This window comes from Rhamphochromis sp. 'chilingali', assembly GCF_963969265.1.
Source record: "Rhamphochromis sp. 'chilingali' genome assembly, chromosome: 10".
Taxonomy (NCBI): domain Eukaryota; kingdom Metazoa; phylum Chordata; class Actinopteri; order Cichliformes; family Cichlidae; genus Rhamphochromis; species Rhamphochromis sp. 'chilingali'.
This window is the reverse complement of record NC_137937.1, coordinates 6,085,077-6,095,362: the sequence shown is the minus strand read 5'-3', so window position 1 is coordinate 6,095,362 and position 10,286 is coordinate 6,085,077. Positions and strand designations below refer to the sequence as shown.

Here is a 10,286-nt window from a genome sequence, read left to right as displayed (position 1 = left end):
TTGTTTGTGTTGTGTGTGTGTGTGTGTGTGTGTGTGTGTGTGTGTGTGTGTGTGTGTGTGTGTGTGTGTGTGTGTGTGTGTGTGTGTGTGACTAATATATGGGCAAGTCTTAAGCTCAATACGTAAAATGGGTCTTGTTACTGCACTATCAAACTACTGTTAGACATGGCGTGGGTCACCTAATTATCATGGCAAATGAAAGATCTGCAGTCTTCCGCGGGGGAGCTGTGATTTTTCTGCCACGTGCATACTTGGCTATTACAAAAGCTGAAGCGAATAATAATGATGACACATCTAAGCAAGCAGGGCGGTGGTAACACAACTGACAAAGACTGCTGGGCAGTAACTCATTAAAGCGTCGCCCAATGTTTCACCTCAGACTGGCTCCGTGGCAGTCAGTATAGTTATAGGGGGGTGTTTGATAGTAAATAATAGTTCATCATTGAAAAACTTCCCATTCTCTCTCCTGTTGACACTCAGAAGAAAAACTCTGTACTGTTCTAACGTCTGTATGATAAATATGAAGCCGCAGCTATCAGACAGCTGAGATCAGCATAAAGACCGGGCACACAGGAAGCAACATAGGTAACAAAATCTGCCCGCCAGCAGCTTTAAAGCTCACTCTGTTTTCTCTGTTTCCTTTTTGTTATTTTTTTTTCTTTTCAGAGGACTTTGTACCAGACTGTTTCCAGGCTGGAAGCAGTGATTCTTTTTTATTTTTTATGAAATATCTGCTGGTGGTCTTGTTAGCCTGGGATGTAACCCCCTGTAAAACCAATGTGACAATGGTGTTGACAAACCTTACTTAACGTGTGTTAAAGAGGTTTAAAGTGCTGGCAGTTTGATTTTAGTTAGGCTAGCTGTTTCCCCATGTTTTCAGCCAATATGCTAAGCTAAGCTAATCAGCTGCTTAAGTCAAGCTAGTAAACTAGCCAAGAGGTAACTCTTATCACGCTCGTGGGAATGTGGGAATCACATTATTCAGATTTTGGCATTTGTTTGGGGGGTTTTTTAAAATACGATGCTGTCATGAATCTGTCACAGAGTTTGAGAATGTCAACAAAATTGAAAATAACAACAACTGAAAGCTGTCAAGCTAAAACTCTAAATTCATACATTAGCACAACTGCAACACGGGGGATCTCTTATTTTTGCTTTACTGTTGCCAGTGAGTCAGCTGAGTGTGGTTTCATGTTACAGAATTGGGCTGACTAAATCGTTTTCAGAAATTTCTGGGGCTCTGTCAGTCGCATGCCGACAGGGGGTACAGTATTAGGAAAGCAAAAACAGCAGAGTGACTAAGCACAGATTTGCACACAACACATTGGGGCCAAGTGTTGTTTACTGATGTTCAGGGCTGTCAGAGACTTCAAAAATACCCCCATGTCATTCGTGGTTTTGTTACTTTCCTCACAAGTTAAATAATCTTACCTAAATAGTTTGATATTTACATTTTTTATCTCTCTCTTGAGGAAATTTTAAAAAAAAAAGAAGCTTCAAGTTGTCAATAATCGGCTCTTTCTGTGTCATTAAAATCAAGATTAAAAGTGCTTTTATAAATCTTTTCTTCTTTATGTACAATTTGTATTAGCTATATAAAAAATGATGAAAAAAAAAACAATAACATCAAAGACAATCATTATCATTATCACCATGTAGTAATAAATAAGAGTAAAAAAAAAAAAAAGCAGGTTAAAATGAGTGTGGAGATCTAGAGCACACAAAGGGACATGCATGATTCTCTGCCCTCAGTAGCAAGTCGTGATTGTGACCAGTGTCTCTACAGCGTGAGGTAGAGAGCTGGAGAAAATCGGGAGAGGTAACAGGGTCTTTCACAGATGACCAGGGCCTTGGCCCAAACGACCGCCCAGCAGCTGGGAGTCGGCTTGCATCAGCAGTCTCTCATTTTCATTTCTGACACATGTTGCAGGTGAACCATGTGACCACAAAGGAAAATAAAAACGAGCGATTTACAGGACTCTCACCAGGCTATCAAATAGTCTCTCTCTTTGGCTCTTTTCAGACACACACGCACGCAAAGTGAGAGATTCATCGATCTGTTGCGCTCACGTTCGGCGCCAAACCCTGGAAGCTACAGAAATTTTCTACGGTTTCCCTTTTATCTCTCAGTACTATTTTCTCTGTGAAAAGCACTGCTAAATGGGTTACCAAGAAATGCAGTGAATGACTGTGCTTTCTCTGCCCTGTACAGTGTACTTTTCTTTTTGTTTGAGACAAAAATCACTACATGCCACAACAAACTGCAAAAAATAAAATAAAATAATAACTCCTCTAAAGGAAACCAGTTTTTGAGCCCAATGTGGAGCTGAACCACACGGTGGCCATTTTGATTGGCTGGCTCTGCGGTGACAAGGTGCCTGCAGAAGGACACGCCTCACTCTGCTCAAAGATGACAGCACCATGCAGAGAAAGGAGTGGGCCCTTCACAGTAAATCAAGTGTAATAGGAGAGCACCAGAGTGTGTGTGTGAGCACCAAAAGCACTGCTGTCCCAACACTGTTTCCTGCTGCTCCAACCCACGATGGGTTTCCGGTTCACATCTGTGGCACATTTTTAATGTCAGCTTTGCCTTCAGCTGTTTTATCAAGTCCAATCTATGGTCAGCGAGCAGGGTGGATAGCCCCCTCTAGTGGCCATGGATGGTTAAAGCAACAATGAGACAAGGCTGCCATCTAAATGAATCCCAAGTGCTTATAGGTTTGTTTGTACACACCACTTTGAAACAGCAGTCGACGCTGCCCTCTAGAGTTTACACTGGGAAGTGCTCACTCCTACTTGAATGTTATAGGAAGATAAAAGAGTGCCACCTGTGGGAATAGCAGATCTGGGTTAAATGGCTTACACAAGTAGTATCGCTTGTTTTGGCCTCTGTGGAGCACCGGGTGTGAGAACTTCAGTTCTCCGCACAGAGCACAGGAAAGCTTCTGTGAGATAACTCGTTAGGACCTTTCCCTAGCACGACACAAGTTCTGCACCTTTGTGTTAAAAGCAGTAAATCCCAGTGTTCTGGTATCCCACCTGGGCCGAAACACAAACTTTTTAGTTGCAAATACTACTTGAGCCAAATTTGAGTTAGAGCACCTAAATACAGCATCGAGTGCCATGAAGAGTAGCGGAATGGAAATCGATCAGAGCAGGAAGCTGAGCACCAGTCAGAAGCTAGAAGGGAGAGTAGGAGGAGCGCATCATCTCATCATCACGACAAGGCAAGCTGCAAAGGTTTCTCGCAGTAATGGTTAAGAGTTATTCTGAGCCCGGGGACCATTTTCTTCCTTCAGCATGACACTTGAAACCAATCGCTGCGCTTTTTCTAGGTGCCTGGAGCAAAAGGGCTTTGGTGATTTCCCTCCTTACTCTTATCTTTTGTAATATTTGTGTAGATGGTTGTTTGCTATAATGAAAAAACATACTGTCAGTGGCGTATTTGACAGTGGTGATGCTGGTACTGATTCATTAAAAATCAATGCTTTTGATCAGGATCTTCATAATGGTGATTATTGTGATTATTCTTTAAAAAGGCCCAGAAATGGCTTTATAAACTAAAAGAAATGATTGTGGTGACTATATTGTTGATTTTTCTGCCGTATCAGGGAGATAATGGCTCCTCCTTATCTAAGTACAGCTTTAAGATTGATAAGAACAAAGTCAAGTGGGGGGGAAGGGTGCATGTTTTCCAAACATGGAAAAAGCAAGTGTCCAAGTCTGTCAAACTCAGACTGATTGATTTAACAAAAATATAAAAACAAAACAAAACAGGTCACCTTATTAATAATAACATTAATGAAAAGAGCAATAATAAAAAAAAAACAAGTCTTCATCATAATAATACCTGTAATAACAACATTGACAGTAACAATCATAATAATATTGATAATAATAGCAATAATTAGAATCATTAAAATTCTATAAACAAGAAAAAGCAATGGAGTTCCTCTCCGGGGAAAAGAGAGGAAGAGCACCACAGGCAGTGTGTCTGAAGCCCAAACCACTGCCTGACATGAGGTAAAAAACAATAAAAATGTCCCCCTCCTCCAAGTGGACTGTAGAGGGAGGCAGGATGGAGGGATGCCAGACTGCGGGACGGCTGAGAGACATTGATTCTGCTCAGTGCTCTCTCTCCAGCCCTCCACTGCACCACTCTGTAGCTATCAGTCACTCTGTGTCTATGTGTCCTCACACAAAGTGGCTGTAGGGCCCCGTGACGACGGTGGAGGCATAGGGAGACACAGTAACCGTAGAGGTGGTGTAGAACGAGGGGGATAACCGCGTCACCGGCCCCTCCTTCTTGTCTTTAGATTGTCCAGGTCCTGGACTAGCGCCTGCCGCCGTAGCGCCCCACTTGCGTTTCTTCCCGAGTGTCTTGATATCCTCCTGGGAGAGGCCAAGGAGAGCTGCTTCCTGCTGCCTCTGCAGTGCTCGCTCTGCCAGCAGCTTCATTTTGGCCTCCCAAAGAGCCAGGCCATGCATGGGCTGGTTGAGGTTCTTGTGCTGGTAGAAGACCAGGGAGATGCGGGAGGGGTGGGAGCGGTCAGGCTTTTTGAGTGGAGTGGTAGCATGTAGTTCCCGACGAGCACATTCGATTAGGATGGAGCCGTGGGCTGGTGCCACTGCTACCCCGCCTATGTAAGGGTCCAGGAAGTTGTGCTCACTATCAGACCAGACCTCATCCCCGTCCTCTTCGCAATTCTTGGTGCTCTCGACGTCGCTCTCTGCTCGGCTGGGCGTGTAGCAGGCCTGATCTGATTGCTGCAGGGCATCGGGGAAGAGGCGACCCTCTGGAGCAGGGGAAGGGGTGTTACTTGCCACAGAACCTCCAAAAGACTTCCAGGCCTTTTCCTGGGGCCCAACCGGAGTGGAACACCGACTTTCTCCAGTCTTGGACCAGATCTTGTCGGGATAGGCCCCTGCAGGATTGCTGTGCTTCATACCAGGACTATAAGGCCCCATGCCCCATGTTTGCGGCTGTGGGCTAGCAACGGGGCTCGCCCAGTGCCTGGGGGTGCCTGGATGTGGGGTACTTGGCCGTGGTGTAAGTGGGCCTGCGTGAGAGACACCGGGCTGTGGGGTTACTGGGTGAGGGGTGCTTGGGCGTGGAGTGCCAGGGCGTGGGGAAGATTGATGTATGTTACCTTGGACCACTGTGCCTAGCTGAGGGGATGGAGATGGAGAGGGAGGTACCTGGAGTGACGGTGATGGGGCAGGGGAAGCCCTCATAGTGTTTAAGCCAAGGAAGGATGACCACTGCTGCGGGTAAGGAGAGGCCTGCCGCTGCTGGAGATGCTGGTGAAACTGCTGCTGTTTCTCCGATGAGGCCTCGGAACTTTGTTTATGCTTCTGATGGGCATCCCAAGTGGTGGGAATAAAACTTCCATTAAGCTTGTGCCCAGGCCAGGTCACAGGTTGCGAGGGGCTTCTTGATGTGTTGGCTCCGACCTGGTTCGGAAGCGTGCCTTCATAGACTGGCACATCCATAGGCTCCTGTTTGATGACCGGCGTGCCTCTGTTGGAGGACTCAGAGGAGGCAGAGGAAGGACGGGATTGGCTATAAACTGGTGCCTGGGTGTAAGTCGTGTGATTTGGTTGGTTGGTTTGCTCTGCTTGGCTGGAGCAGGAAAGAGCCACCCTGGACTGAAAGTTTTGAATGTCAGGCTTCTGATCTACCTGGACAGCTTTACAGCCAGCTCTGGGCGAAGAGCCATTTCGACCCTCATAGGTCCTCAGTACAGGGGGGAAAAGTGTATTGGGTGAGCACCTGTAGTAGGCATAATCCATTGGGGGCAAACTGGTGTGGAAACCATTTACTGTATCAGGTGCAGAGGGCTGGCCAGTTGTGGGGAGGCCTCCCCTTGCATAGAAGACGGGGTTTGTATACATGGGATTTACTGGGTCTACTGCTTGCACAGAATATCCATCTATCGATCCGTTTAAGGGTTCCTTTTTGATGTTGGGCTTCACCTCTTGTTTTATAATTGCTGTTTGTTTGACACAAAAGAAAAGTAAGGAAAATGGGTTACAAACAAGTCAAAATCTTAAAGTATTTCAGCTTTTACAATCCGGTGATAACAGGTAAACACAAAGGACATTTTAAGTTACTTAGATCTAAAACAGAAACTAACCTTTATTGCCTTGGGGTTGAGGGAAACTGCTAATGCAGACCTCGGCTTTGATCCCCGTCTTCTCCGGCGTCTCTCCTGCTTGCTGGATGAGTTTATTTTTCTTCTTCTCTGAGGCAGCCTTCTTTGCCTCTAGTCGGCGCTGTCGGCATGACTTGGCAGGTTCGGGCAACTTGCGCACCTCACGGCGGAAAGCGTTAAGCACCTGGATAGCTCCTGTCTCCATCTTGCGGTTCTGGGCCTCCTCGCTGCCAAACTCATCTGTCGGGGATAACGTGTAAAGAGGCAACACGTGGAGCTGCTCGTCCTCTGGGACTTCTCCCACTGTTCGGTTGTCCTCCTTTGTCAAAGTACACACCTGGTAGAGCGTGGCACAGAGTGTGTGATAAAACAGCCGCACTTTTTATGTAGCATTTTCAGCTCATTAACAATGTAGCCATTATTCAGTGCAAAAAAGAGAAAGGTTTAATGATCTTACCACTGTGCATCCATTGTACAGGTTGTGCTGGTCCTTATGAGCGTGAGCACAAAAGTCCATGCAAGCAGTGATTCCAGAGAATGGACGGCCTTCCTTCAAGCCCAGCCTGCATTCAGGAGCTTTGGACTCTGTCTGGCACTGAAGTAAAGGACAGAGATAGCATTAAACCAGCTATAGGAAGGGACTCATTTCTGCATTCTTAAAATACACAGAAACACAACACTTAAGATTGCTTCCTTTCTCAAAGCCAAGTCCTCACAGGTGTACTAAATCATAAGGTAATAATGCGTGCGAGTTGGTTTTGCGTCTTTAGAAACATCTCCTGCTGAGATCTTCTTTCCTATGCTGGTTTGCTAATAGACATGTGCCTGTACAACACACCTGGTTACTGTAGGCTTGTGGTGCTAGTTGCTTGTACACAGGAGCCACCTCAGTTGCCAGATGCTGGAAGTTATCCCTGAGTTTTTCCTCCTGATGATGAAAACATGAATCACAGGTCAGACAAAACTATAAAGTGGTATCTTAAAATTTACAGATGCTATTCTGAAAAGAACAAGAAGAGAAAAGAATTTTAAAATAAAAAAAATAATATTAATCTTCTCATTTGCATACATATGTACTCATACAATGCTTGTAAAAAGGCAGCTTTCGCGTGATGAGTACCTCTTCAGGGTGTTCTCCCTGTAACCTGAACTTTCGCGGCATTTTGCTTCGTGCGTACTTGCAGCCGTTAAAGTACATACTCCATGAGCAACCAAAAGAGAAGGAAGCACCACAAGTTTCAGGATCCTTGCCTTGACAGGCACAAGTACGGCTGTAGGGGGAGACAGAGAGCACACTGAGCTTCATTCATAGAAGACGTGCAGTCTGGCATGTTTTACTACCTCGTGTGCACCACTGTAATTGAGAGTGTTAGCGAGACAGTTGGTTTCATTTGAAGCAATCAATGTTGAATGGTGTTACAGCAGATCATCTTAGACTTAAGCCACACATTTTAATAATGTCCGGTTTTATTAAAATTGCTTTATATGTCAAAGTTACTATATGTTACACACATATTGGAGGGAAACACAAAGGCAGCTTCAGTGCCTACACAGAAGATAGAAGCAAGACTTATTTCTCCATCCCAGATGGTGAGTGGTTCACATATCTAAGCCACCAGACACGGGGGTGTGTTAACATTTACTCATGGTTAGCTGAAGGGCTGGGTACTAGGTGAACAGTGTAACAGAGAACAAAATGTACACATTTCATTTTTGTCGTAATTCTTGTCTTAAAATTCACTTTTATGTCATGAATATGAACTTTGGACAAATTTGATCCGGTCAGGATATTTTCCACACTTCTCCACTGCTTCTGACTTATTCCCACTACTGGAAATATAAATACAACAATAGTGTTGTTAAAGTGAGGAAGCATTGTGAACATGCAAAGAGGCTGGACACATGACTGACTAGCAGTGAATGTGATGAACAATAACCTGTGCTTTCACACATGGGTGAAACACCACTCTGCCTTTGTACTAGAGAGTCGGCAGGTTTAAGACAGGCTAATGTCTAACCGGACTGAGTCAGACATTACTGTTGTCACACGCACTTCTGTCTAAGGATGTTTATAAATGTTCAGGACAACCATGTGTGGCATGTGTGAAAAAGATACCCAGAGTTTAAACACCATCTGCTTCAAAAATCAATATATTCAAAAGTCCATCCATTTCCTGACAGACATCCAGAATGAAAAACTAGCCATCCCCTACTCACTCCTCATTGAGGCCACAGCGTCGGCTGGTGGGGTTGCCATGTTTGGTGAGCGTGTCTGTGACCTCTCTGTACAGTTGGTCAGCCAGGGCCCTCGGTACACCTTCCCAGGCTATAATGACGACGATGATGACAGCATTGTCACAGCGATGGCCTGCACGTTGCCTCACCAGACACAGCAGCTTCTCTTTCTCGTTGCCTCTACGGATCACCTGACAGGAAACAAAGCTTGTGAGCTTTTACTCGCACACAAAAATCCAATGCTAATAAAGCCAAATACAATTTCAGTCAGTTGATAGGATGTTCCAAGAGCTCCTTGTAGTTCCTGCATTTGGCCAGCAGATGTCCAGCACACCCATACATTTTGATATAGTGACAAACCAGACATAGTTGAGGGTTACATTTTATTTAAGAAGGATATTTACTCCTTGAACTAAAGTCTGACCCACTTCTGTGACTGAATACCACTTCTTTAAGTCAGTTCCCCTAGCTTCCTAATCTTTCTGTCTTAAAACACACCCAAACAGTCACCCTCCCTCAGCAGGGTGGTTGTTTTGAATCCATAAAGTCATTAGCAGGATGTGTCAGGGGTGACACAGGAGAGGAGGCCAGGCAGTTGTCACAGAGTGAGACCTCCTACTGATTTGCTCACTGTGGATGGCAACTCGCCTGTGTGTCTCCCCAGGACCCCTCACTATACAAACATGCACACACACTCACATGTCACATAAATTGCTTGTTGACAGGCTGTCAGTGTTGGCAGGTGGGATAAACACTGAAAAAAACTCTCACTCTCACTTTTTTATCTTTCACTTGAACTGACACAAATGTTAGCACCCGGTCAGCCTCTCTTTACTCTTAGGGCCTTGGTTGGTCAAAGCCCATTGGTCGCTTTGTGCACTCCTGGAGATACCATCGGAAAGCGTCACAGGTACCTGCTGCAGTATTCTCCTGAACAATAGGCGTCGCTCCACATCAGCGCTGATACAGGAGAAGACGAAGGCAAAACTGGAAGCAAAGCCTCATCTTTTCAAACTGCTGCAGCATATCCCACGGTATAATCTATGTACCGCTGAGCTTCTGTATTCATCATTAAAACCAAGGTAAAAATGACACGATTGTACATGCGTGTCTTCAACCTGATTGCAGCTGTAGCACCATGTAACAAGAGGTGCACAACAGCAGCTAGGGCGTCAACTCTTTTTGACCGGTGCTGTTCACCACATACCAGTCGGAGGGTATAACAGGCTCTTTAGTGGAACATTCATTTATAAAATGAACATAATTTTTACTGATGCATGAATCAAACGAGCAGTAAACTTCTTATAGACTTCAGCTCAAGATATTACTCCCCTGGCTGTTAGAAAGGCACTTAGCACTGGTTTCACTTTTCAGACCCAAAAGCTATGACATGTCCCTCCTTTATATACAGTGTAGGGACATGTTTCTCAACACTATTGCTCACTGTCTGTTGTAGGCATGTGTGTTGGAAGTTATCCAGCATCTTTCAAAACCGCATTTTGGATGTGCTGTGATGCTACTTACCCACTTAGCAATAGGACATCCGTGGGAACTCTTTCCCTCTTTGCCTGTGTAAACCACCTTCTCAATCCGGATGGCTTCCCCCTTCTCTCCAAACCTGCATACAGAGAGACGCAATTCACTGTTTTACTGCATGTCTGACTTTAGTGTTGTGACACAAAAACCTGACACTCTCAATGTCCTACATATAAAAACACACTGCAGTCATTTCTATGTTTTGTCTCCGTAGAGAAACCAAACCAACCACAAGGAACTGGGGCATTTAAATACTGAACCTTCATGTTTTGCTGCAGGGGACTTGTTATGCTCATTTCCAGCTCCATGTAACTAGAAAAGTTACATGAAGTTTTGCACATTTCAAAATATTCCTTGTTT

The 10,286-nt window shown here is 45.0% G+C and overlaps 1 protein-coding gene across 4 annotated transcripts in view; it reads right to left on the bottom strand.

The window, feature by feature from the left end:
* The window catches only part of tet3 (tet methylcytosine dioxygenase 3), a 50,315-nt gene continuing 40,029 nt past the window's right edge, over positions 1-10,286 (bottom strand). For all 4 annotated transcript variants that reach the window (XM_080892888.1, XM_080892889.1, XM_080892890.1 and 1 more), the window contains 7 exons: positions 9,915-10,008; positions 8,373-8,581; positions 7,276-7,426; positions 6,994-7,083; positions 6,613-6,750; positions 6,138-6,492; positions 1-5,993 (listed from right to left, as the gene is read on the bottom strand). In XM_080892888.1, the coding sequence (XP_080749014.1) occupies positions 4,195-5,993; positions 6,138-6,492; positions 6,613-6,750; positions 6,994-7,083; positions 7,276-7,426; positions 8,373-8,581; positions 9,915-10,008 (2,836 nt within the window). In that variant the 3' untranslated portion in view covers positions 1-4,194. The remainder of the gene's footprint in view (positions 5,994-6,137; positions 6,493-6,612; positions 6,751-6,993; positions 7,084-7,275; positions 7,427-8,372; positions 8,582-9,914; positions 10,009-10,286) is intronic.